Source organism: Monopterus albus, unplaced genomic scaffold (genome assembly GCF_001952655.1).
Source record: "Monopterus albus unplaced genomic scaffold, M_albus_1.0 scaffold98.1, whole genome shotgun sequence".
NCBI lineage: Eukaryota > Metazoa > Chordata > Actinopteri > Synbranchiformes > Synbranchidae > Monopterus > Monopterus albus.
Window position 1 is genome coordinate 2,841,133 of NW_018127978.1, and position 26,876 is coordinate 2,868,008.

The 26,876-nt window shown below is 40.8% G+C and overlaps 2 protein-coding genes across 12 annotated transcripts in view; both read right to left on the reverse strand.

Annotated features, from left to right (window-relative positions):
* Positions 1–4,615, reverse strand: part of LOC109965292 (6-phosphofructo-2-kinase/fructose-2,6-bisphosphatase) — a 39,507-nt gene extending 34,892 nt beyond the window's left edge. For 7 of the 8 annotated variants that reach the window (XR_002275619.1, XM_020609180.1, XM_020609179.1 and 4 more), the window contains exon 1: positions 4,063–4,615. Coding sequence is in view for 6 of the 8 variants with exons in the window: in XM_020609180.1 (XP_020464836.1) it covers positions 4,063–4,144 (82 nt within the window). In the remaining 2 variants the exon portion in view is untranslated. The remainder of the gene's footprint in view (positions 1–4,062) is intronic. The other variant, XM_020609181.1, reaches the window with a different exon arrangement.
* Positions 4,616–7,365: 2,750 nt separating this feature from the next.
* LOC109965222 (neural cell adhesion molecule L1.1-like) overlaps positions 7,366–26,876 on the reverse strand; it is an 88,366-nt gene continuing 68,855 nt past the window's right edge. For 3 of the 4 annotated variants that reach the window (XM_020609072.1, XM_020609070.1, XM_020609074.1), the window contains 17 exons: positions 22,821–22,975; positions 22,292–22,451; positions 21,864–21,991; positions 21,641–21,742; positions 20,501–20,707; positions 19,925–19,995; positions 19,286–19,511; positions 17,945–18,051; positions 16,111–16,378; positions 14,881–15,003; positions 13,832–14,008; positions 13,563–13,676; positions 13,012–13,161; positions 11,891–12,022; positions 11,717–11,789; positions 10,563–10,574; positions 7,366–9,665 (listed from right to left, as the gene is read on the reverse strand). In XM_020609072.1, coding sequence (XP_020464728.1) covers positions 9,407–9,665; positions 10,563–10,574; positions 11,717–11,789; positions 11,891–12,022; positions 13,012–13,161; positions 13,563–13,676; positions 13,832–14,008; positions 14,881–15,003; positions 16,111–16,378; positions 17,945–18,051; positions 19,286–19,511; positions 19,925–19,995; positions 20,501–20,707; positions 21,641–21,742; positions 21,864–21,991; positions 22,292–22,451; positions 22,821–22,975 — 2,464 coding nt within the window. In that variant the 3' untranslated portion in view covers positions 7,366–9,406. The remainder of the gene's footprint in view (positions 9,666–10,562; positions 10,575–11,716; positions 11,790–11,890; positions 12,023–13,011; positions 13,162–13,562; positions 13,677–13,831; positions 14,009–14,880; positions 15,004–16,110; positions 16,379–17,944; positions 18,052–19,285; positions 19,512–19,924; positions 19,996–20,500; positions 20,708–21,640; positions 21,743–21,863; positions 21,992–22,291; positions 22,452–22,820; positions 22,976–26,876) is intronic. The other variant, XM_020609071.1, reaches the window with a different exon arrangement.

Genomic DNA, 26,876 nt, shown 5'->3' on the forward strand with positions numbered 1-26,876 from the left:
AGCCCCAACCCCGGGCCTGGCTCCAGGGTGGGGCCCCGGCTGCGCCATGCCGGGCGACATCACGGTCCTTGATTTTAATCTATTCATAAAGGGCTTTCAAACTGCTCTTAGTCTGACCCATCACCCAGGACCTCTTTGCCTTGGGAGACCCTACCAGGGACATATAGCCCCTGACAACATAGCTCCTAGGATCACTCGGGTACTCAAACCCCTCCACCACAATAAGGTGGCGGTTCAAGGAGGGGTCAGTAGGTGTTAAAAGCTGGAAAACATTGGCATGCAGGATTTTAACTTATTTATTAAAAGATTAATTCATGCCAAGTGCATTTATAGGGTCCAGTTAGAGTATTAAAACTGACTACCATATACAGTATGTTTCTAGTATAATTGGTACCCACAGGTATTTCCCTGCCCACCATGCATCTCTAAAGCAGTTAGAGCTGCAGGATTTTGCAAGCAATGCTTTTTAGAAGTGAAGCAATCATACATCAGCAGTGCAGTGTGCAGAAATAGATTTTGTTTTTTCAAAATTCAACTCCTTTTTACCAGATTTTTTTAAAATTAGATTTAATCATGCAAACGTTATAAAAAGAATAGGAAAAAGGGATGTCACATGGTAAATCACTGGTAAAAATGTAAGACATGCTTATGTCTGGTGTGTCTCCACCTGACAGTGGTAGTTATGTTTTTTGAGCTTGTGTGTGAAGTCATGAGATTTTTCAATTTTAATTTTTCTGTTCCATATACTGTAAGTTAGTGAAGCGTAAAACCTGTTCAGTTTGTGTCCCGTTTTCCACAGCACTTATTTGAATATTGAATCTATGTTTATTTAAAATAAAATATTGGCATACCAGCAGTGGCTGGCAATAATTATTAGGGGATATGTTTATGTGTGTTTGAATTTGACTGTTTTTGTGGAAAGAAGAAAACAGCTATAGGCTTGTCCTGCTCAGCCAAGGGAAACTAACATGCCTGCACACCAGGAGCACTGAGATTTGGATGTTTAGACAGAATGAATTACCACCCAACAGCCAGAAACTGACTAACATATTCATCTGTGCACACAGGTTATTAAACACACACAGTGTTTGTGTAAAAGCAGCATGCAGGAACAGAACAAAACTGTAAACAAAGACCTGTGATTTACTTGAGTTGTCTGTGACACTGGGTGTTCCTGAGATGACTCATTCATTCATTCATTCATTTTCTACCGCTTAGTCCCAGAACGGGGTCACGGGTGGGGCCGGAGCCAATCCTGGCCGGCAATCGGGCGAAGGCGGGGTACACCCTGGACATGTCGCCAATCCATCGCAGGGCTCCTGAGATGACTTTTGTTGTCAAATAAAATTTGATTTGATTTGATCTCAGGACACTTTACTATTATCACTATAATTATAGAGGAAAACCCAACAAATCCCCCTTGAGCAGCACTTGGCGACAGCGAGGAGGAAAAACTCCTTTTAACATAAGAAACCTCTGACAGACCCCAGCTCTTGGTGGGTGGCCTTCTGCCTCGACTGGTTGGGGTAAATGGATAGAGGAGAGCGAAGTGAAAAGAGAAGCAACAAGACACAACAAACAAACACTGGTCAGGTTGATGTGGCCGGTGACTGCTCAATAGAAATGTAGAGCTCCAGAGTCAGGGTGACCTGCAGAAAGCTACAGGGAGTGTGAGAGGACACACTATGGGAGAGAGGAGACACACAGTTAGTGACATGTAATGGTGGCATATAGATGCATGGAGAGGGGAGGAGAGGAGAGGAGAGGAGAGCATCATGGCCCCCCCAGCAGCCTAGGCCTATAGCAGCATAACTAAGGGACGGCTCAGGGTCACCAGATCCAGCCCTAACTATAAGCTTTATCAAAAAGAAAATTCTTAAGCCTAATCCTAAAGGTAGAGAGGGTGTCCGCCTCCCAAACTGAGACTGGGCGCTGGTTCCACAGGAGAGGAGCTTGATAGCTAAAGGCTCTGCCTCCCATTCTACTTCTGTGGACTCTAGGAACCACAAGTAGATCTGGACGATAAAGCAGTATGAGGTCTTCAAGATATGATGGAGCCTTGTCATTAAAGGCTTTGTATGTTAGGAGAAGGATTTTAAATTCTATTCTGGATTTTTACAGGGAGCCAGTGGAGAGAAGCTAATATGGGAGAGATATGATCTCTCTTGCTAGTTCCTGTCAGTACTCTGGCTGCAGCATTTTGGATTAACTGGAGGCTTTTTAGGGAACTATTGGGACATCCTGATAGTAAAGAGTTACAGTAGTCCAGCCTGGAAGTAACAAATGCATGGACCAGTTTTTCAGCATCACTTTGAGACAGCATGCTCCTCATTTTTGCAATATTGCGCATGTGAAAGAAGGCATTTCTAGAGACTTGGTTTATGTGTGATTTAAAGGACATACAGTATCCTGGTCAAAAATGACTTCAAGGTTCCTCACACCAGTACTGGAGGTTTTCACACAGATTTGAACCAACTTAGTGCAGTTCCTTTAATCTCACTAACATGTTCAAATCTCTGCAGTAAGATGCTGTGATCAATGGTGCCAAAAGCAGAACTGAGATCTAAGAGGACAAGTATTGGAGACAAGTCCTTTATCTGAGGCTAGGAGGAGATCATTGGTGACTTTCACCGATGCAGTTTCTGTATCATGATGGACTCTAAAACCAGACTGAAAATCCTCAAACAAATCATTCTTGTGTAAGTGGTCACATAACTGCTTTGCAGGAGCTTTTTTTAAGGATTTTAGAAATAAAGAGATTGGATATATAATTATCCAATCCAATTATCCTGTGTGGGTTCCTTCCAGGTACTCCGGCTTCTTCAAACAGGCCAAAGACAGGCAGCTTAGGTTGATTGGTGACTACATTTTCCCTTGGAGTGAGTGTGGGTGTGTGTGGTTGTTTGTCTACATGTCAGCCCTGTGATAGACTGGAGACCTTTCCAGCTTAGGTTGATTGGTGACTACATTTTCCCTTGGAGTGAGTGTGGGTGTGTGTGGTTGTTTGTCTACATGTCAGCCCTGTGATAGACTGGAGACCTTTCCAGGGTGGACCCCACCTCTTGCCCAATGTCAGATGGAATTGGCTCCAAACCTGGACTTCTGTGTGGAATGTATCAGATTAAGCTTGTTCCCTGCTTGTGTTGTTTCCAATGCAGACAAAAGAAATAACCATGAGAATTCCAGAGAAATTGTGATTGCAACAATTTTCTGGGAGAAATGGTGGTTATGTGACAGAAATGCAGGGGTGCCAATATATTTGGTCATGGCTGTAGCTGCAATTGCTTATGATAAATACAATTATTAATGCTTGTGTACTAGCTGTTTTATTACAATCAGCTTTAGTTCACAGTGAGTATCACGAGCAAGAGGAAGGGTGGCAGTGTGGCCAGTTTTTGTGCCTCAGAAAACAAAGTAAGTTGAGAGCAGTGAGAAAATGATAGAAGCATACAGTGCTACAAATGATGCGGTTGTTGGTATAATAATTGCATTCAGATCCGAAATGGCTGGTAAGGCATTCCTCTGGTGTTGAGTCGGAGATATTTATCCCCCTCGGTGGCGTTTCTCCAGCTCAGCGCCAGTCAGTCAGAACTGATGAAGCCTCTTGGATGAGAGGTGAAACGTCTTCGACCTAGAAATCTGGTCCAGTTGAGTTTTTCTAAGTTTTTTCAGTTTACTATGACCTGGATGACCGAGAATCTGCACAGAGAGAGAGAAGGAGAGAGAGAAAGAGTCTACAAGGATGCTGACAGGGCAGGGAGAGCAGGTGATATGGAGGTGAGTGATAAAAGGAGCAAATCCTGACGGTCAAGAGTAATGACATCGCCACAGTCCGATCCTAACTGTTAAACATTACGGCAAAAACGGGTCAAAAAGGGCCATAATACCGCCTCTTTTATCAGAATGGGACCACATTCTGCTGCACGGGCTCGCGCGCACGTACACGCACACAGTGTTTCTCACTGTTACTAAAGTGAATGGAACAAGGAGGAAATTAGTGTGCATGCGTGTTTGTAACCTATTACATGATGCTCAGCTGGGCATAGCTGTGCTGTCACTCACCACGCCCCCGCTGAAACCGTAGCGTCCTCCCCGCGCCCCCCTGCGGCTTGATTCCATCTTGCTTAATCGTAGCTCCATTCATCCTTCAGATCTATTCCTGGCGAACTGTGCGTGTGTATTTGTTGAGTGAATAAGTAGCATGTAGCCTGTTCACACTGTGCGTCCCTGCTTCCGCTCTGTTAATGTGTGATGGTCGACAAAGACAAGTTGTAGCTTGCCAAATAGCCCTAAAATGATGGTCCTTCTCCTTAGTGCGCTCCCTCCAATTTAGTATTCCAGCCGCTGGTCAGTCACATACTCACACGCACTGTCTGCGTCAGGGAGACTAGTCCTCCAGGTTTTACCTGTCATTACGGCCTCTTTCTTCCTATGCCAATACAGCGTAGAAAACACCTACTGTGAAAACAGTACTACTAGTCTTTGTACAAATACTACTTGTTCCCATTTACCGCCACACCTCTTCTCTGTCCCTCTTGAGAGCTTCCCACGACGAGCACGATGCTGCGCGCTGTGTATATTTGCATGGGGGCAGTGGGAATAAAAATCGTCGCGAGACTTAGACTAACTTGGACCGGTTCATCAAAACGCATATGGAGACTGGCAACGATAGTGAAGACAGTGACCCCTTCTATTTGCTCAAATATCTAATTTACTGAAAAATATCAACACTATCCAATTAATGCTTGAATTGTATTTAATAATAAAGTGGTTTTAAATAAACTGAACAATTTAAAGGTTAGGTTATGGTTATGGTTAGGCACGTAGTGGTTGGGGTAAAGTCAGGGAAAGTCTCCAGGAAATTAATGCAAGTCAGCATAAAGTCCTGTAAAGTGACAATGCAAGGGTTTGTGTGTGTGTGTTACAGATGTGGCAATGCAGACACTGCCTCTGGGGTGCAGGATTGTGGGCCCAGAGCTGATAAAATACATACCTGACCCACACTTCTTTTGGTCTTGAGTTTGCCAAGTGCTGATGCACACATTGCAGAGCTTCTCAATGTTAGAGGTGTCAGAATTTCTTGGTCACTGGGCTTCAGGGGTTAAGAGGATGGTCATATGGGGATGCACTGTTACAACCATCCCTACCCCAAACAGCCATTACATAACTAACAGTTTTGGCAAGTGCATTTGAAGTTAGCATGAATGTAAAACATCAAATGAAACAAGATGTTGCTTTAGGTTATATGTCAAGCCATTATGTCTACAATACAATGAAAACTAGAATCCACATGGAATCCACAATGTTGCTTGCAGAGACATGCTACTTCTCCTGTCAGCTCAAAAAAAAGTACACACACACGCAGAGGCAAAGAACCACTAGCTGAGGTCCACTCAGGATATGCGTAGTCCAAGTTTATTTATTAGTTGACAGTCTGGGGTTAGTTTGTCAGATACAGTATAGCGCACAATGCAACAAGCAGGTATAATATCAGCACATCTCAATATTGCATATACCTCCTCCCCCATCCCACCCCAATCCTGTATATGTGTGTGTTGAAGCCCACCTTTGCCCAGCCTCCCTCCCCCACACACATACGCACAGTACAGCTGCCCCTCACCTCCACTGTAATTTCCCTGCTAAATCCTGCTATACTGATCCATTTCATTGTGTTACTTACTGATATCATCACTACTGATGACAATACTGAGCACGTTATCATAACTGATAATAGCACTGTTATTATTAGCAGTATTGTTTATACCTACTTTTTGTAACTAGTTTTTATGTTGTGTTTTTTCTGATAGTGTTTATATGTATAAAAGAAGGCTGCAACCGAGACAGACAGACAGACAGACAGACAGGACTGTACAAACAGTGAACATTAGGGTTGGAGCAGAGACACACAGGAGCCTGACAGACGTTTAACAAGGCAGCAAACTGAGATTAGACTGTGGACTATTACATTTCTAGAAGGAAGGACTGTGTTCATTTTTCTGTGTCCTTTTGTCTGAGAGGCCAAAGTCCTATTCCAGTGCAAAACAAGGCAAGTAAAGTTCACCAACCATGTAGTTCACGTTAAATTTTTAGTTTGCTCATTACATGAATTGCAGAGTTCCATATAAAGCAAATACTGCTGTAATTTATAGATTAGGGATGATTAGAATGCAAAAAATTCAAACTCTAAGGATCCATTTGCTTTCTCTAAAATATTTATTTTGAAAAACAATCCCATGTAAAGCCCTAAATCTATGTGCATCTAAATCTACTTCATCATATTCCTCTGTACCACAGAGCTCCCCAGTTGTCCAGAAACTATTTAAAACATACAGGTGAGCCACACTGTTGCACTGAGTGGCACTGTGGCTTCACACTGTCCTGTTGCCCCAGACATTCACTAGAGCACCAAATGTGGCTTCATTCACTGCTGAACATAAACAGATCTGACAAATGCACTATTTCCTGTTTGTTTATTAAAAACTACAATGACAAGCTTTTTTAAAGAAATGACTGAGAAAAAAGAACATCAAATCATATATTTGTAGGGTGTTTCTCATCTTTCCAGTCCCTCGCTGGAACACAATAAATAAATATTTAAAATAAAACAAAGTTAAGCTCTGACTCCAAGCTCATGGGAAGTCCCTGGTGTGTAAACCTCCTTCACATACTGCATTTTGTCTAACTGAGTTTGTCTGGCACAGATGCAGCCACAATGGGTAGCACCAAAAGTGCAGCCTCTCTTTCACTCCAAGGCAACAAAATAAACCCTCTCAGTATTTAAACAGATTTCTAATATCGGCTCATCCAACACTGCAGAAGCTAGTGCATCTCACCCATGTCCATTATAACATCTCTGCCTTAGTGAGGTGTTTAAATGTTAACATTTATTATGACTTCTTCAGAATGAATATTACCAGCTGCATCTCCAAGTGCTATAACAAATCCAAAGGAAGTGGTAGTTATTCCTGCTATGATTCTAGCTTTCTCTAAATGTCTCTTGGTGTCTACTGTATGTGGCAGGGAAAATTGTGAGGAAAACCTATGAGGAGATGGTGGTGGTTGCTACACCGCAGGAGCACTGCAGTACAAAATAAAACAGAGCAATGGATAATTAAAAAACATAGTTTATCTTATAAAAGAAGCAATGAAATTAAAACAAATGGCAATCTCAAGGTTCTATTTACATTCAGAGAACAATACATCAGATTCTCTATTTCTGTTAATGCTTCCTCCTCTTCTTCAGTCCTCCCTCTCTCCTTTGGAGGGTCTGTTATAGTTTTGCTACAGAGGGCTGCCATCTGGTTTTCACAGGCCTCCACTTCATGTATGCATTGGTATACAAGTGATGTGAAGTGAAGTGTATGATGTGTGTGTGTGCATAGGAGTGTCTTTCTGTCTGTAACCACATTCTGCAATGCCCTGAAAGTAGTGATGAAGGAACCAAACGGAATCGCTGTGAAGCACTGTTGAAAATAGTTCACTGCCTCAAAGCATTTTATGCAGTCAAAGATGATGAAGTCTACTGGACCAATGTTTGCTACTGTATGGATGGATTAAACTGAGACCATGATCACTTAGTATACAAGTGATCATTCTGCTTTCATTATTATTTGTTCAATAAAGTTTGCATTATAAAAGCATCACCTCAAGCTAAGTTTACAGTTTTGTATTTTAACACTCTGGTGGAATGGTAAGGCCATCCTGGATTCAGAACCAGTGCAAACCCTCTTTGATGTGAGTTAGACACAACACAGCCTTGTCAGGAGTGGTCACATAATGTTTGGTGTTGTAAATGAGGTATGTGCTGAGCATCTGCTTGGAGCATAACACCTCTACCTGAAAGCTCAGTGCAGTGAAACCTAAGGCAACACATGTAAATGCACAATATATAATCACCTCATCAATTTCATATTTCAGCATTTGGACAAAAACAAACAAAGAACCCAGTGAACACCAGAACAACCACACTAAGAAAGGATGATGACACACCAGGGACACACCGTTTGTTGCCACGATCTGCCATGAAATTAAAGAAGTTACTATTGCTGGGAAATGAGCAAATGATATACTTTTTTTTAATTTTAACATTCTGACTGCATGATTCAGGTATTATTCCACATATGTATATGCTATAAACCAAGCATCTCATGTCCTTTAAGTGAATTACATTTTTTTGTTTCTGTAACTCATTTCTGTTCTGTGTTCTTTGTAGAAACAGAGAACAGATTTTTAAATACGTTGTCAGTTTGCTGCATCTTTTTTTCTAAATGCTGTGCATGTGTCAGATTGGTAGCTGTTTTCATCATTTCCTTATGTTTCGCTAGTTTGCATATGCTTTTTAAGTTGCAGTACATCAAGCTACTAGGGCAACCATAACATTCTGTCCTGCATTTTATTTTCTGAGCAAGCAGGAGAAGGATGTAAAAGAAATGAGTGTGAGGAGAAATAGAAGAGTGATGAATGGACAGAAAGGAGAGGAGCCTCAACTGGACTCTTAAGGCAACAGATCTCCCATCACTGCAGGTCAAAGGGCAAGGATGGAGAGCACAAACAGTCACACATGAGCAACACAAACACATGAAAGTAACAGTCACTCCTTAAACTCATATACTAAACATCAACTGGATGATTTATAGATGCCTCAGGGAGGGGCATGCATCTTAGGTCTTGGAGTCACTCAGACAGCTGCACACACACATCAATAAATAACAAAATCATTCCCAGGCTCATGCACACAAACACAAATAAATAGAGTGGAGATAGAGTGGAGATGTTTGACAATGATGCACAAAAAGAAAAAATAAATGTTATTGATGATGATTTTATATATATGCATACAGTATATAAAATGATATAACATTTAAAATCAAATATGACTTTACACGTGTTAATGAAACCCAAGGCTTAAATGTGTGTACAAGACTGAAATAAGGTGGTAACATTTTGGTCACAGACATGATGAAATGACTTTTTCCCTTTTCTTTGCCTCGCCTCACTCACTTCATCATCATCAGCTATCATCTTCCCCCCCCTGCCTTCCACCTCTCTCTGGCTTTCTTTCTTTCTTATAGAGGAGTGAAGGCTGTCTGATTTTGCATGTTTGTTTGTAGGTGTGTTCTTCGGTGTGTGTGTGTGTGTGTGTGTTGGTGTGTGTGAACTTAGAGTAGAAAAAGCGAGACATCTTGTAAACAGCTTCACTGCATAAACATGTGGAATGTATTGAGACAGTGTATATGTATGCGTGTGTGTGTGTGTGTGTGTGTTCTCACTGTGTAACATCACAGGCAGTTGAGACAGAACTGGTCTGTCCCTTCTGTTCTGTTGCAGGCAGGCAGTATGATTGTGTGTGTGTGTGTGTGTGTGTGTGTGTGTGTGTATTTTATGTTTATGTTTGGTGTTTGTGTGTTTAGCTGGGCCGGTTCAGGATGCTTGACATGGATGGAGCAATGGGGGGAGGTGGGACTGCGTTAACAGGGGAGGTGGGACCAGAGCTTTCGTTGCCATGGGGAACGGGCCCTCGGCCGCTGTACTGGCCAATGAAAGAACCATCTTCGTTGAACTGGATGTCCACACTGTCACCATATTCAGCCAGAGAGTCATCACTTCCCAGCTTACTGTCCCCGCACAGAGACGGCTGGCTGTCTGAACGCTTCTCATCTCCGTCACTGAAAGATGACAGACAAACACAACCAGTCATTAATGTAAATTCTCATATAAAAGACCAGTTGCTGATAAAAGCTGAACACATGAATGGGGCTGAAATTACTTGCACCCTACTACAACAACTTACATGGTAAATCTAGTATTATAATAGTATAATAAGTCATTTCCACAGTACTTATATGATCAGTAACATCAACATTAAGTCTAGTATTTTTTCCTTTGCTATACTTTGGTCATTATAACTTAGTGTATCAATACAGTAGGTGAGCATAGAATAAGTCCTGAGTGTGCAGTAAATGTGTGTGTGTGCGTGTGTGTGGTTGTTCGTCTATGTGTTAGCCCTGCGATGGATTGGCGACCTGTCCAGGGTGTACCCCGTTCAGGGACTAAGCGGTAGAAAATGAATGAATGAATGTGCAGTAAATGAGGAACAGATAAAATTAGAAATAAACGCTTCCTCCCTGCCAACAAGGTAAATAACTGCATTGGGCACTACTGGAATGTCCTGTTACCACTGTTTCTGTAAGGATTATTCCCTATTCTGTGTTCATATTTCAGAAATGTCTTAAGTGATATCCTAAATGTTCCTGAACACAGAAGCACAAGATTCTCCTGGATTCATTAGGATGATGTCATGGCCACCACCTGTAATTTCCCATGAGTCTAGGCCTTATTGTCATGTAGAAAAAGCCAATGCCAGTAGATGTCATTAGCCTGAGCACAACAGCAAAAACAAAGCTCCAAAACTAAAACCAACTCTATCTAGTTACAGTTGGGTTGCCCAATGAAGTCATTAGTTTAATTAAATGCAATTATACATCATCACAACACAGTCATGGGCACAAGAAGGAAACATGCATGTAAGAGCTACAAAAAGGCAATTAGAGTAACTTCCTCACCTCTCCAGGGATCTACAGGCAGAGCATTAAGGGAACAAAGAAAAGTGAGATATCAGGGAAGGAGAGCTGGGAGCATTAACTGAATGGTGAAATGAAACATGCAGCTAAAAACAACAGTGCACATTAAGTGAAAATAAATAGAATTTAGAGGTTTCTTTCCAAAATAAATGATTAAAATCTGAACTACTGTAGGAAAACAACAACATAAACTATAGCTTAGCAAAACTGTAGATGACAAAATTATCACAATTATTCTTATGTTGATAATATGTCAGAATGAATAAATAACTGTTTGTTTCATATTGGAATGAAAACCCTCAGGTTCCTGTTTGGTTATAGTGATGCACTGTTCCAAGCCCAAGACATTATAAAGCAGCACAGGGCCAGTCGTTAGAAACTGGATGGGATTAGGAGGAACACGGTGGGTGTGTTGGTGAGGACGCTAATCAGCATCAATCAAATCAGCTTCTGTCCTTCCTCTTAAAAGCACTCTCAGCTCTGTAATGGAGAGAGTCCACACTGGCTTCCGCTGAGAGAAAACTCATATGCTAAACATCAACTGGGCAATCTCAATAATTATTACCAAAATCCCGGCAGTAAGGATGATAAACTGATTACGCTGGTTCCAGGTTTAAATTCCTGGGATGCTAGCTTCATCTTGCAGGTTGGATAGCTAATTAGATGCTCAGATAAACTGGTCAGCTTAGATACAGCTGTACTTTTTGCTCTTTAATACATTTAGTTTGTAAGCCATTTAAGTTTGTTGACTTTTTCTGTTATTCCCCCACCACCACTCCCAAAGTCTACCAGCTGCTATCAATCAAATACACCCACACACTACTTCAGACACTGAGATGGAGCATTTATTATATTTCCTCAGATATTTTCTTCCTTTTATAATGATAAACTTTGAGCTTGATGACTGAAAAAGATGCCTCATTAAGGATGACTGGAGAATGTAACAAATAATGTATATAGTTTGCCTGTGGTGACAGGGTTAAAAAGTTGTTTTCACAAATGAACTGACTCACCCTGATGATGATTTCCTGCTGTTTACACAGTTTGTAGGCTTGTATTAATATTTATATGTTTCAGACGATCCCCAAGAAACAAATCAAAATGGTGCTTCTGGCTGGGGCTGAGAGAAGACCCACCTGTACTCTCCAAAGGCCTCATCTTTCATTGGTCGAGCTTCTGAGTCCACCTCCTTGTCTTCTTTGTCCTTCACTGAAGGAAACAATCTCAGCATCAAACTCCTGCCTATAGACTTACATTTTTGTGTCAGTGTGTATGTTCAGTAGTGTATATGAATGTGTAGTTTGTCCTACCTGCGTATTTGCCTCCCTTGCTGCGTTTGATGAGGCAGAGGATGAGCAGTATCAACACCAGCAGTATGATGGCGCTGATGAGTCCTATCAACCAGCCTTGTGTGGCAAATCTACCAGGCATCTCAGATGGCACTGACAGACAGAGGAAAAACTGCCAACAAGACTGAAAATATCTTTGATACCAAACAAAAGTGTGAAAGAGAAAAATAAGAAAACTCTATACCTGATTCATCAGCAACCTCTAATAATGTAAAAACATTATTATAATAAGGTAATAATAATAGTCATATAATAATGAAATGCTGCAGGTGGCATGTGAGCAAGTTGCTGAGGTAAAGTTTGCATTTGCTGCACTGCTGTGCTGCTCTTACTGTCACCCTGACCAGGATCAAGTACTTTGACAGTCAGACAGTTGATTACGCTGCAATGTGAGAAAGAGAGAAACATCTGGCAGGAGGGCACTGATGTGGCACTGACAGCCACACACAGAGTCCACGTACTGACATCACATGTTTGGTAGTGAATGTGTGAAGTAAAGCAGTCTGATTTGAGACTTGTAATCAAAAAACATCTGACACTGGGACTTAATCCACAAAACCCTGAGATGGTGCAGTGTACATGCTTAGAAGTGTGACTGACAGACACGTGCAACTTTGGAGAACTACTGTAGATATCAGCAAGCTAGGTCTACACTGTGATGAAGGGATGCTACCCAGGTGTGAAAGAAATAGTGCCTTTAATGCGGTTGACCTATCGATTAGCATTGAGTAATCACAATGAAATCAGCGGACTGGTTTTGTACTATGTAAGAACAAGCCGTTTAGAAAACATGAAAAAAAAAAACTGAAACTGTTGGAATTTGTTATTTTCCAAACATCAGTTGTCTGTATTTGTTTTTTCCCTATCAGCCACAAATGTTAAAACTACTATTACTACTATCTGTGCATACCAATTTACACAGAACAAAAAGAAATGAAAAGTTTTTTGTTCTTATCATGAACATACTGTTCTTATTCAAGTTTTATTTTGCACATTGCAAATTTAGCTCCAATCTGTGTGTTGAAACATGTCCCGCATGGCATCCACTGTAGGCTACTGTGTATGTGTTTCTACACAAATACCTGGTCCTATGGTCCATGTCACAATGTACCACTGAGTGTAGTTTCCATGCCTGATCTTAAGGTGGTACTGAGTTCCCGGTTGGAGGCCTGTTAGTGAATAGAAACCCTGCGTGGAGTTCACCACTTCTGACTTTTCCCATTTACTTTCGGCTGCAGCAAACACACACACACAAACATCTTAGATTAGTATCATATTCTCTACTAATAAATATTTCATTATTCTTTCTGGATTCCATCTACTCTCTCTATTTTCTTCCTTGTTTTTATTTTTACCAATCAACTTTGCCCTTTCTCTTTTCTGTATTCTAGTAATTCTGCTTCAGTTGGTCTTGTATGCATTTCCACTTCATGTAACATGGTGACAGACAGTAGACAAACCCATGCAAGCACATGCTCATTTAATAATCGATAATGGTGTCTTCTTCTCTTTCCATTTCCCTCTCTGTTCTCCTTCTCCATTATTTCCTTAGACTCATTATCCATTATGCACCCATCAGCACTATACTTTCCTTTTCCTCTTTCTCCTTCTCTTCCCTCCATCCTTTTCTTACCAGTCTTTCTCAAGTAGTCGATGTGGAAGCCACAGTTCCTATCCCGCTCTCTGGGCACCCAGCTGAGGTTGAGTGATGTGTTACCAGGGACTATGGTGATGTTTGATGGAGGAACTGGACCGATAAAGGTTTTGAAGAAAGGCAACCAGGAATAAAGAAATTAATACGTTGCAATGATGTAAATGAAAGGAGCAATAAAAAAGCACTTGACTCCATGTAAACAAGAACTTGTCATGTAGAGTGCTGTACAGAGATCAATGTAATGTCACCTCCTTCGAGCAGGGTGGCTCCCCTCCGTGTGATGGGAGGCCCATCTCCAGCAGCAGTGCATGCTATCACTTTGAAGCTGTAATAGCTGTTGGGATCCAGTTCATCCAACAGAGTGTGAGTCACACTAGGATCAATGATTCTCTCCATCTGCAGTGGGCTGTCTCTACTCTCCACTTCTACAGAGGATGCACAAACCAGGGAGTGGGGTCATTTGTATTTTACATTACTTTTTGCATTTTGTGGTATTTCATACTTCTAGTCAATACATTTCAGAAGGAAACATTGTACTTTTACTCCACTGCAGGAAGTTGACAAGCTAGCTGTTTCCTCTTGTTAGGAGTCTGCATGCTATGCTAACAGCTTCATATTCAGCATACACATGAGTTGCATCAGCCCTCTCATCTAACATGGCAAGAATCTGAAAGTTTATCTCCCAATTGTTAAACTAATCTTTCAAGAGACTTTGTGGTTCTACTGCCATATAATTGGATGAATACAAAAGCATGACATAAGAGTTAGAATAACTACTATTTAACAATAAAATATCTATAATTCAGTTAAACTTTGAATCTAATTTATGGCAGAAAACCTAGGGAGTTCTGTTAATACAGATATAAAAGAATTAATAAATATAAAATCACAGGAAACCCTCTCATGAAGCAGTGAGGAAATAATACTTCTAAATAAATGCATTTCATCCCCACATTGACTGTCCATACAACTCTTACTTATTGTATGAAAATTATTAGCAGGAGCAGAGGGATCTGAAAAGGGGGAGGGTTATGTTCTAGGGGCTATTTTAAGTTTTCCCAGATTTATTGTCTAAAAATCCAACAGTTACATCAGAAAGATGCAACTGTTTTGTCTGAACCATAGGTTATAAAGGTGCTCTTTGGCCAATTGCAAACAACAACAAGTTGGTTTGGTTTTCCCATCAGTTGGCTGTAATAAGCATTTATTTAGCAGGTAATTAGAAAGTGGCTGTATTACTATTTTATCATCCCAACCCCATACAGTCCCTGATCAAATACCCAGTGTCAAGGCTTACCCCGTTGATACTGCACCATGTATCCCACCAGTACGCCATTGGTTTCAGATGGGGGGGTCCAGTAGAGAATCAGTGAATTTTCTGTTGGGCTATCAAACCTCAGTGATGCCGGAGGACCAGGAGCTACACAGACACACATATACACCAGTTAACACATATTTCCATACAAAGAAAAGGACATTTCTTCAGACAGGCATACACTGGATTAGACACAGCATTAAGCCTAGTTTTAGTCCTGAATTAGTTGCCCAATAACTTTAGAATTGGGTTGAATTTCTGCCAGATTGGTTTAAAGAAACTTTATTGAAACTGGCAGCTGGGGATTCTGTGCTTACTTTTAGTGTGAGCAAGGAAAGGCAGCTTTATTTAAATAGCACACTTCATGCACAAAGGCAATTCAAAGTGCTTTACACACTGTAGGCAAAGAATAACAGTAAAAGCATTAAAAGCAAACTTTAAAACCAGATTAAAATAAAAGCATTGTTAAAATGAGACAAAATGCATAAAATGAAAATGAAAACAAATAGACAAAGCAGAAGGTCTGGAACACTAGCAGTTACAATGCAGAAAGCACAGCATGGAATCCAGTCAAATAAAGGCGCAAGAAAGCAGTTACAAAAAAAAAAAAATGTTTCAATTGAGACTTGAAAGTGGCAGAGTTGGGGCCCATTTAAGTTTCTCAGAAGTTGGTTCCATCTACATATGTGCAGCAGCTTCACACTGTTTGTTCTGACCCGAGGTCCTACCAGCCGACTGCTTCCTGCTGGGTTTGTACTCACATGTAGCATATATTCTTCTCTGCATTATGCTGTGTTCTTGTTGTATTTGTATTTGCTTCCCTCACTTGCTGCCGTAAAGTGCATTAGATTTGTGATTTTACTGCCTATTTAGATTTGTGTTATTGCTCATCTACTTTATATTTCACTTGTATTATGTGACATTCATGTGGACGGCAAAGTAAACATTTCATTGTACAGGGAAACACATTTCCTAACTGTGCATATGACAAATAAACACTTTGACCTTGACCTTTGACATGCGCTCTCAATGTGAGCAGTTACACTGTGGCCTGCTGATCTACACAATGTGAACATAATAGTAATATATTCTGACCATGCAGAAATTCCAAATGAAACAGTGGCGCTAACATACTAGATTAATAAAACTGCACAGTGTCTGCCCGGGTTTACTGTAACATTGTGAAATTGCAGTTTTTCAATTACAACTCACCTCCTTCTGGGGTGTTGAAGTGGTGAGGAGCAGAGTGGGGGCCCTCTCCTTTACTGTTGAAGGCAGTGACAGACAACTCATAGCGAGAATAAAGTTTCAGCCCTGTCACTTCCTTTGAGGTGTTCGTGCCATTGACAAACTCCTCTCTGCTCTCTGTGTCTAGCTCCTTCCCTCGCTCCAGTCTGTCATCTTTCTTCTCTTTGTGATGCAGTTTTCCAAGTGACCTCCGGCCCCGCTCGCCCTGTGGACCCAACCTCCTGATGTAGATCTGACAGGGACAAACACCAAATTAAATGATTAAATATGTAGTTCAACCAGTGCTTGAACCAAAAATAACAATTGCACTAGTGTTACAATGGAATTTTAGTTATTTTGACTAATCCTTTGCTTTACTAGATTTGATGCTTTTCTCTCATTGTAAACTGAATATTTTAAATTGGTAAAGTGTTACTCTCAAATCATACAAAATTAAGACATTTAAGGATGATACAACTTTTTTCATTATTTTCTGACCTGATTGCTTTTTGATTAATTAAAATAAAGAAACTTCTACATGAACATAATGGTTGGCCACTGCTAAAACTGCAAGTGTGCTCAGAGAAACAAACACTTTGTAATAAATCCACCTGCAGATAAATTTTTCCATCAATCATTTTGTCTATAAAACATTAGAAAATGTCAAAGTGATGTCATCAAATATCTTAAATGATTAATCAGTTATCAAAATTGTTGCTGATAGAGATGCCCTGATCTAATGCCAAGTATCAGTGCCGATCCAGGCATATTTCACAGGATCAGTATCATCCAGAATAATACCGATCCAGTTCCTAATTTAGAACTACATTCCTGTATTTCAGCAGACTCAGTATCTGCCCTGTAATGAATCTATAGTTCTGAGAGTGTGTTGTCCACCTCCCAGTTATTTTTTTATTCATACATTTAAAATAAACTTAATATTTTGGACCTGATCCAGGAGTTGGATCAAGAAGCTCCTGAAAAAAAGACAGTGTACCAGATTAATGTCAATATGTCACATATTTAATGAACATATACTGTGGGTTAGTACAAGTATCCCATTGAAGTCATTATCAGCCGATACTTAATATTAAGGAAATCTGATATGTATTAGGTCCTTTGGCAAGTGGGAAATGTACTACAGGCTCCAAGTACGCATGATGACCTAGAGTGAAACAGAATTTGGGCAGCTTATCAAAACAAAGTCAAATGGGGGTCACTGCCCCCTCCAGACAAAGACATTACTCAGTGTGAACAGCTGACCTTGCGTTTTGGATGGCATTGCCATTAGCTGCACTGTGATCAGTGGTAAACACTGCAGACCAACCATGGTCAAGGGAACTTAAAGACACGTTGAGGTCTCAGGAAATAATTGAATAATTTACTGTCCTGCCCATCAACTTGCACAGGGAGGCCATTTCTCAATAGTTTCAGAGTCATTAAATGTAAGTCTATGAGCCTGTGCCATGCATAGTCTGGTGTCAGACTCTCTGCTACGCATCAGAACAGGCTAATTTATTGCATACAAAGTCAAAATGCACAAAAACAGCTAAGCAACTCACTCTGAGTTGTAGGGGAAAAACTGATGTGACACACCCACAATCTTTTTTCTGGCTATGTTAGTGACACTGCAGTCTAATCATTTCTTCCTTGGCTCCAAATTTTACATATTTTAAAATGTCCAACTAACAGCACAATGATAGCCTCCTTGATAGTTATAACATCCAAGTATTTCTGTGACTTCAGCCAGTATAGAGCATAGCTGCTTTTTCTCCTTCAGGAGTATAGCAGATGATCTGTTGAGTTGTTGTGACGATACCTTGTATCCTAGCAGCAGACCTCGGACATTCTGGACTTCATTCCACCTGACTATCACTGTGCTGTTCATCACAAATGATTCAACTCCAGTGGGAGCCTCCTCAGGCTCTGAGAACAAGAAGGACAAAGACAGAATGTAAAGACAAGATGACAACAAGCAGCTGGCTGCAATGCTTGGAAGTCACAGTAAAAATATGCAGCTACAATCATGGCAATCACATGATCCATGGCATGACCCTGTGGTTCTTGACTCTTAACCTAAAGACATTTTCCCAACATAATTCAGCTATCACACTGCATATTTTCCACCATTTATGACATGAGAACACAACAGAGCATTCATCTGGACAAGTCATTCAACTGACTCATTTCAAAGAAAGAGAGACGCAGGATTTGACATTTCTGTAGAATGCAATGCACTGTAAAGCTGTCTGATAGCAAGATGTGCTCAGTGTTTGTACAGTATATCATGACTTCCTTGTAAAGAACAGAATTTTGCCCCCTTTTTTGAGAGGGTGGGATTACTTTAATTCACTTGTATCATATGAAAGGTCTTCAGGTATTTGGTGCCTTCACTCTGCTTAAACATCAATACATGTTCCTTCAAAAAGAACATTATGCTTAGTTGGAACATTGAGGGAATTTATCACAGTTATCATTAGTATTTAGTGACTTTTTAATAAAATACATCAAGGTCTTAATTTGAAAATTGATGACTGCAAAGAAAGAATACTGTATGTGTAAGCAGTCAAAGATTTTTGTTTACCTTTAGATACAAGCAATGACAATTTAACTGGGCTCACAGGTTCATTCACCTTGTCTTTTTGTTGGGTTTTTAGAAGGGGTATCTCAAAGCTTAACAGTAACCGCCATCTGTATCAATGTGGTTCAGTGAGATATCCTGTAATCGAAATAATCTAATAAAAATATATGTATAAGTTCAGGAAAATTGCAAATTTAGGTTTTTAGGTCGAAGACGTTTCACCTCTCATCCAAGAGGCTTCATCACTTCTGCCCGACTGGCATTGAGTCGGAGATATTTATCCCCATCAGTGGTGTTTCAGTCCTTTGATGCCCTAATGAGTGACTCCTAAAAACCTAGTCCAGTTGATTTTTCTAATTTTTTTCAACTTACTATGACCTGGATGACTGAGAATCTGTACAGACAAGTTTGCTCTTAGTGTTAATAAAAGATCCCTGATAATATTTTACTGTTAAAAACTCTTGTGCTTAATTTTTTTCTGATTATGTGTTTACTGTTGTTGATATATTAATCTCTGTGTTTTGGTTTCACAATATTTCTAACAGAAATGAATGATCCAAAATGTTAAAGGTGACGTACTGTCTTCCCCGGAGTGTCCAATCTCGGGCTCTGGTACTGGTCCTTCTCCAAGTGAGTTGACGGCCTGGACTTTGATCTCAAATGGTGTGTACGTTCCTGTGTTGTTTACCATAAATGGCGGAGACCTCACATAGCGGTGGTTCCAGTGTAGACTTGTACCCCCAGCCTCACGCCATGACACCTTGTACTGGAAGTCCTGGCCATTATGGAAGCGTTTCTCCATCTCCTGCAAAAATGTTTAGCAATATAAGGTGGCTCTGGATTCAACTTGGCATACATGCATGCACCCATGCTTCATTGCAAGTAGAAGTCTTGTATTCAAAATCCTGCAATATCTTTAAAAAGGAAAGTAAAAATAGCTGCAGTAGAGTATGATAACTGTACTGCTGGATTTTCTTTGTTCATTCAAGTAATGAGAAACTAAAACTTTTAAAAGTAAAATGTATACGAGTTACCCAATGGAGAAGAAGCATTAGCTAACATAAATAAAATTACTCAAGTAAAGTACAAGTTCCTCAAAACTGTACTTAAGTACAATACTTGAATACATACAGATTGTTACTTCCCACCACTGCATGTGTGCACACACCAGAGCATGCTTACACATAAATGTACAGGTATACAAATGAGAGTACTCACATCCCATGTAACTATCAGAGTGTTTGGGTCTGAGGACTCACTGCGCACACCAGTGGGATTACTGTCAGGAACTGGAGGGAGGAGATGCAAGCAGAGAGACACTTAGGAAAGACAGAACATGACCCATTTTAAAGAGATTTCTTGCTGAGAATTAGTTGACTGATACACTCTCATGTCTCTTATGAATGTTCAGTGTGAAATTACAGCAAGCAGCTGGTTAACTTAGCTCAGCATAAAGACAGCTGGTCTGGGTGTGTTCATAGGTAGCAAACACTAAAGTAACATGTTATAATGTATCTTGTTAAATGTGTTTAAAAAATGGCTGAAGTGTAAATGTGGTTATATGGAGGGTTATGTGCTGGACTATTTTTTTTTGGCTGAGGACTAAAATATACTGTACTTACTGGTTGGGGGCTGCAACTTCACATTCAGTATTCAGACATGATGATAGAGGCAACAATCTCATGTAATGCTTGACAAGAAAGTGAAAAGGCATTTTTTCCAAAATGTTGAATTATTCCTTTAAGATAACAGACAACATGAAACATTTCAGCTTCAATGTCTGGTGTCACTCACCAGCTGGTGGCGTGCTGTGTTGGGCTGAGGGCCTGCTGGGGTCACTGGGGCCGAAGTCGTTGATGGCGATGACCCGGAAGCGGTAGGTGCAGAAGGGGTGAAGGGTTAGCTGCAGGTGGTTGAAGTCTCCTGGCACTCTCTTCCACTCCAACCACCTCCACTTCCCCTCCTCTGTGTGCTGCTCCTCCCGGGCCTCCACGATAAACCCTGACAAAAGGACACAGACAGTGTAGTCAATATCTTTCAAATAACTGACAGTTTATTCAATAAAGAGAGGCAAGGTTTCCAAGCAACATCACTGTTTCAAGCAGACAAACAAACTATAATGAGATCAGCATGAGTTGTTTTTGAGCCCTTGTTTTGCACAAATAGCAAAGATAATGGATGAAATGTTTCATTATTTCAAGAAGGAGTGTTACTTAGTATGGTGTGCAGAATTAGCTATTAGCATCGAGCAGCCTGGTGAGAGCTTTGAATTTTAAATCTAGTTCAACGGTATAAGACAGCTCACACTGTCTTAAACATTGCATCACACTGAGATCAATGCTGTACTGAACAGTTTGATACGCCTTTACAGTTTCAGTGTGTTACTTTGTACCAGCTGATAGAGCCTCTGTGTAATGTTGGCTAGCTAGAACTAACACATACTGTATCTATCAACATGCCGTTGCAATGAAATAAGGTTTTGAAAATATGAGGATGAGTGCCAAATACAAATTTCTCTCTAGGTAGTAAATATATTGGTTTCCAGCTAATTGCTTCATTTCTGAATCCTAAAAATGTCCAATGTATTTTTTGTCTTTTTTATAGTCATAAGACCTGCCCGACTTAAAGGTATGTGTATAAAATTCTTAAACTTAGCTGGAGCTAAATCACATTTATTTGAGCAATGGTTCATGTATTCTATTTTAAACTGAAGTTAAAACTAAAATGATTTTGAAGATGACAAGTAAATACACTTTAGCAAAGCATGGCTCTGGGTTTTGTGTGTGTGTAGATGTGTGTGACCTTGTTTTTCAATACTTGTGTGGCCCAAAATCCATGAGTTACTATCTTTGTGGGGACTGGAAGCTGGTCCCCACAATGTAGTTTGGCTCTGGGTTTTGTGTGTGTGTGTGTGTGTGTGTGCATGTTTATTACCTGTGATGGGGCTGTTGTGTGAGTGTCCTGGGATCCAGCTAAGAGAGAGGCTGTGGTCAGCAACATCAGACAGTGATAGAGCGCTGGGAGGATCAGGTCGTGCTGAGAGTCCAACAAAAAACTGTTAGTGTACGAACCTAAAGACAGACTGTCACACTGACACACAAACACATTTCTGAGTCTCACTCACATATACTGTATGTACCTTTATACAGTGACATACCTACTACAGTGATGGAGCCGCTGGCCTCTACATGGTCTACGTCAGTAATTACCTCACAGGAATAAGACGCTGTGTCACCTGATTGGACATCTGTCACTTTCAATGTGCCATTATCAAAGATAGTGTACCTACACAAACAAACAACATCATGTATATTTTCAAAATTAAACTAATTTTAGTGTCAGGAGTTAAATGACAATCTACAGTAAAGCAAACCTATTTTGTTTTTCTTTAACAGTACTGTGATTTACTTCTGTACCATTAAAGCCACACAAGGTCCTCCCAAAGTGGTGTTTTCACTTAATGTGGCTTATTAACTGGGACTGTCTCCTCCACTGCCTGGTGACAGTCCCAGATGGAGCTAATAACTTGACTTTAATGCCCTTTAGTTTTGTTGTGGACTGAAGCATCTCAATATATGTGTTTACTTGTCATCTGGTGACGACTCCTGCACTTTATGTCCGTCCTTCCGCCAGACAATCTGGGAATTGTTTATCCTAGGGTCTCTGTAGAAGCGACAGTCCAGTAGAGCAGGGTCTCCTCTGCGAGCACGCACATCCTGTGGGCTTGTCAGTATCACTGTTCGATCTGATGTGAAGCAGGAAAAAGCAGGACAGTGGTTTCATATATTATTTTATCCCTGACTTTGTTCTACGAACAATTTAAGGCTATAAAGTAATCAGCAGTAGAAGAGGTCACTTGTTTGTTTGTGACCAACTTTTAAAAATTTTTTTAACACTATTCATACAGAATGGCACAATCATTTATTTTATTCATCTGACTGACAGCTGTGATGCAAGATAAAACAAAAAGCTAATAAAATGAGAAGAAAAGAAAGACAATATTCCGTACAACTCATCTGCACGCTCTTTCCACTTTAATTCATAGAAACTTGATAGTTATTAGCAAAAACTTTGAACTGTTGAGTCTTGGCACAAACATGTGTGTGAGACTCACTGAAGACTTCCAAATGAGCAGTGATGTTGATGTCTTTGACATAGCAGGTGTACACTCCACTGTCATCATGACTGACGTTAGACAGCTCAATGGTCCCATTGGTCAGCTGGGAGATACGAGGGTCAGAAAGCAGAGAAACTCTGTCCTCACCCTCCCTACAGAGCACATACACACAAAGACATATGGATCCTTACACTCATTCATTAGAAGTGTCACTACAGCTCAGAGTCTTTCACGGTTTATTCCAACATTAGATATACAGTAATAAACACCACTGTACCAGCAGTACATCTCAGTAAACCCTCCCCACTCTAAAGGGGAGAGGGAAAAATCATAATCTCGGTGTCTTCAATGACATCCCTGTACATAAATGTTTTTATCCAAAATGAAACAGCAAATGAGCTGGAAGTTGTCATTTAAGTTGCACATACTGCATGCTAAGAAATGTCACAACCAAGATACTGTATATAATGGTAGACTGGACAGAGCACTGACAAAACTAGATGTATATCTACAAATCTGTTTTTGTTTTAACTCCAGTCTTGTCACACATGTAACAAAAACACTTTGTAAGGGATAGTATATTAATTCCTCTGACTGACAGTGCTGCCTGATGGCTGCTCTGTCACATTGCATGGTTAGCTCCTGCAGAGGACACCAATCTACAGAATGTTTTTTTCTTAATGCAACAATTTGAGAGCACTGCTACATTCAAAGCAAAGACCTATCTTTATATAGTATCTGATTATTTCATATTAAGGCTGTTTCTAAAATTGTATACTAATTTCAGCAAGCGATTAATCCACATTTGGTGGTGTAGTGTGTTTTTGGGACTGCAGGGTGGTGTGTGTGGGACTGAGTCAAAATAAACTACAGTATGTGTGTGTGTGTTGCCCAGTACAATGGTGTGGCTCACTGGTGTGTTTTTAATAGGTTTTGGACATCTGTGGTGCAGAGGAATAAAATGCATTAGATGTATTTGGACACACACAATAGCTATTACTGTAGTGGATACTATACTGTATATTCAGAGTTGGTTTGGCTCCGCATATAGGGTTTGTTGATTGAAAAAAAATTTTATAATACCAATTTTATCCAATAACTATCCACTATAACCACAGAATCGGTCTTTAACCATATTAACAATACCTCTGAGAAAGTGCTGACTACAGACTAAAGTAGGTACTGAGACCTGAGTCACTGTATACTACATAAGAGGTAGTGAATATGAGATAATGTGCATGCTACCCATTATACATTATTACATTATTTATCTCAGACCAAAGGGCTTCACAAGGACACAGCTACTGAGATGGATGTTTTATATGCTTAGTATAGAACATGCAAATCCAGGGATAGATGCAAGAGTGCACAATGAGGTCTTTGTGAAAGGTAAATTGGTCTTAGATAACATACCTGAAAATATAAAGGTTGCTGCTTCTGGAGTAATCGTTAGGATTGCATATGTTGTAGAGTATATACTCTCAAACATCACACTGAGGTTCATATTTGGGTCAGTTTAATGCGCTGTCAACATATTGCCTCATGACATAATATATATGCAACATACAGCAATAACATACACATCATTAGAAAGCACAAGGCCTCATGATTTTAATGGTGCATTTTTTAGAAAATGGTAGAAAACATTTTCTAACCAAACCATTTTCTACTTTCAGAGAAAAATCTGTTCCTTGTTTTTCATTAGGGTTTATACAGTGCCAAACGGTAGCATTATACCTATTTCGTCATCACATCAGGCAACTGTATTTCTGGTATTTTTAGCTTCCTAGTTTGGTAACATTCCACTGAATGAAAAACAGTCCAAACCTTTGGTGATGCGTAATCCTTGACAAATATCCATAAAGCTACTATGATTTGTTCTGCAATCCTCTGCCTGGCATGTGTTTATTGGTAGTTCTTTAAACTTTAGCATTGATTTTGACAGGCTGTGAATCATGCTAAAGACTAATGTGACTCAAGACGACTGCAGGCTATACCCTTCCTGCTTCATCTTTCCAGGCCAGAGATTGAGTTTGTGAACCTGTCGAAGCACAAGAACATGCTCCCAGGCTGTGTTCTATGACATCATAGTCAACCAGTCACATGCTTTCTTTTGAAATGACAGACAGCTCCGAGTTTTACAATATGTCACAGGGTGAAGACACACTCACATAGGGCTTGGAGTAAGGCGTTTGGAATGTCTGGGCAGTTTGCAGGTGACTGGGCTGGAAATGGAAGACTGTGGGCTGAAGTAAATGATGAGTTGGAAAGTGAAGCAGGAGCTATGGAGTGAGAGGGCAGTAGCGACAAGTGGAGTGTAGTGAAAGGACAGAAATGACATATGCAAGTGTTGGATTCAGGCACGAGTGAAGGGCTAGACAGTGAGGTTCATGGAGCTAAGCTCATTAAAATGATGGCATCCTTTATGTATGTATGATGTATCATGGCGCATGTTTGCGCGTTCCACTCCCAAATGCCGCCTTTTTATTTGTTTTCTTCTTTTTTGTGTGTTTTTAAACTCTTTCTGCAGTACACAAATGTCATGCACTGCTAACATACAACAGACAGGCATTGCTGGATATCGCCAATTCACACAGCCACTGGGAATTTACTGGTTTCATACCACCGGAGCTACAACTCATTGTCTGTTCCTTCAACAACAACAACAACCACCATCACCCCTGGGGAGCACCAAGCATGAGTTAGCAGGCTGACCCCAGGACAGCGATCCGGAGACGGAGATGCAGATGGGGCAAGAGAGGAGGGCTCCATGCTAGGCTAAAAGCTCGTGCTACCCACTACCCAGCCTCTTCCTAGCTAACGTACAGTCCCTGGAAAACAAATTGGACGATCTAAAAGCTAGCATTACAACACAACGGGAAATAAGAGAATGCTGTGCTCTAATTCTCACCAAGACTTGGCTTTCTGACAAAGTTCCAGATTCCATGATTCAGCTACAGACCCACTCTGTACATCGGGGAGACTGCACTGCTGCTTCGGGGAAGGTAAAAGGAGGCAGTGTGTTTGTGTTGATCAATAACTCGTGGTGTGGAGCTGTACGGACTGATGTTAGCCAGAAGTGGAGTTTTTATCACTGAAATGCCGGCCCTATTATCTAGCAAGAGAGCATAGTGCTGTGTTTCTGGCTGATGTGTACGTTGGCCCAAGAGCTAATCCCTTGGCGGCTCTCAGCAAACTCCACGACATCATCAGCACTAGAGACAGCTCACCCCAACGCTATATTTATTGCTGCAGGCGACTTTAACCAGTCCAATTTATGGTCTGTACCACCCAAATATTACCAACATGTGAACATTCCCACCCGGGGCAAGAACACTCTGGATCATGTTTACAGTAACATACGAGGTGCATACACCTTGGACATTCAGACCACATTTTTTAGTTCCTGTATCCAGCTTACAGACAAAGACTGAAACAAACAAACCCCATCACCAAACAAATTAAATTCTGGACCCTAGAGACTGAAGACACCCTGCAGGACTGTTTTGCCCAGACAGACTGGGATGTGTTTAAAGCTGCAGCCACCTTGGAGGACCTTTCTGTCAGTGTACAGGATTATGCTGAGTATGTGACCGGGTACATTAGTACCTGTACTGACAACACTGTGCCCACCATACAAGTCAGGAGGTTCCCCAACCAGAAGCCCTGGATAAACAGTCAGGTACGTCACATGCGTGCTCGCTCTCATGCATTCAGTACAGACTGAGAAAAGCCATCACAGTGGCCAAGAGGCAGTACAGAGAGAAGCTGAATGGCTTCTATTCTACTGCTGACTCTGGACGGATGTGCCAAGGCCTGCGGCACATCACAGACTACAGGACCACCACCAGCATCATCAGCTCCACAGACACCTTCTACACCCGTTTTGAGATCTCCAGCTACAACACAGAGAAGAAGCACGCACACACCTGGACCACCCAACCCCCCCTCCCCTCCACTCACTGTCTCACCAGGCCAGGTACGCACAGTCCTGTGGAAGATAAACTCCAGCAAAGTGGCAGGGCTGGAACACATCCCTCGGGGGGCGCCCCG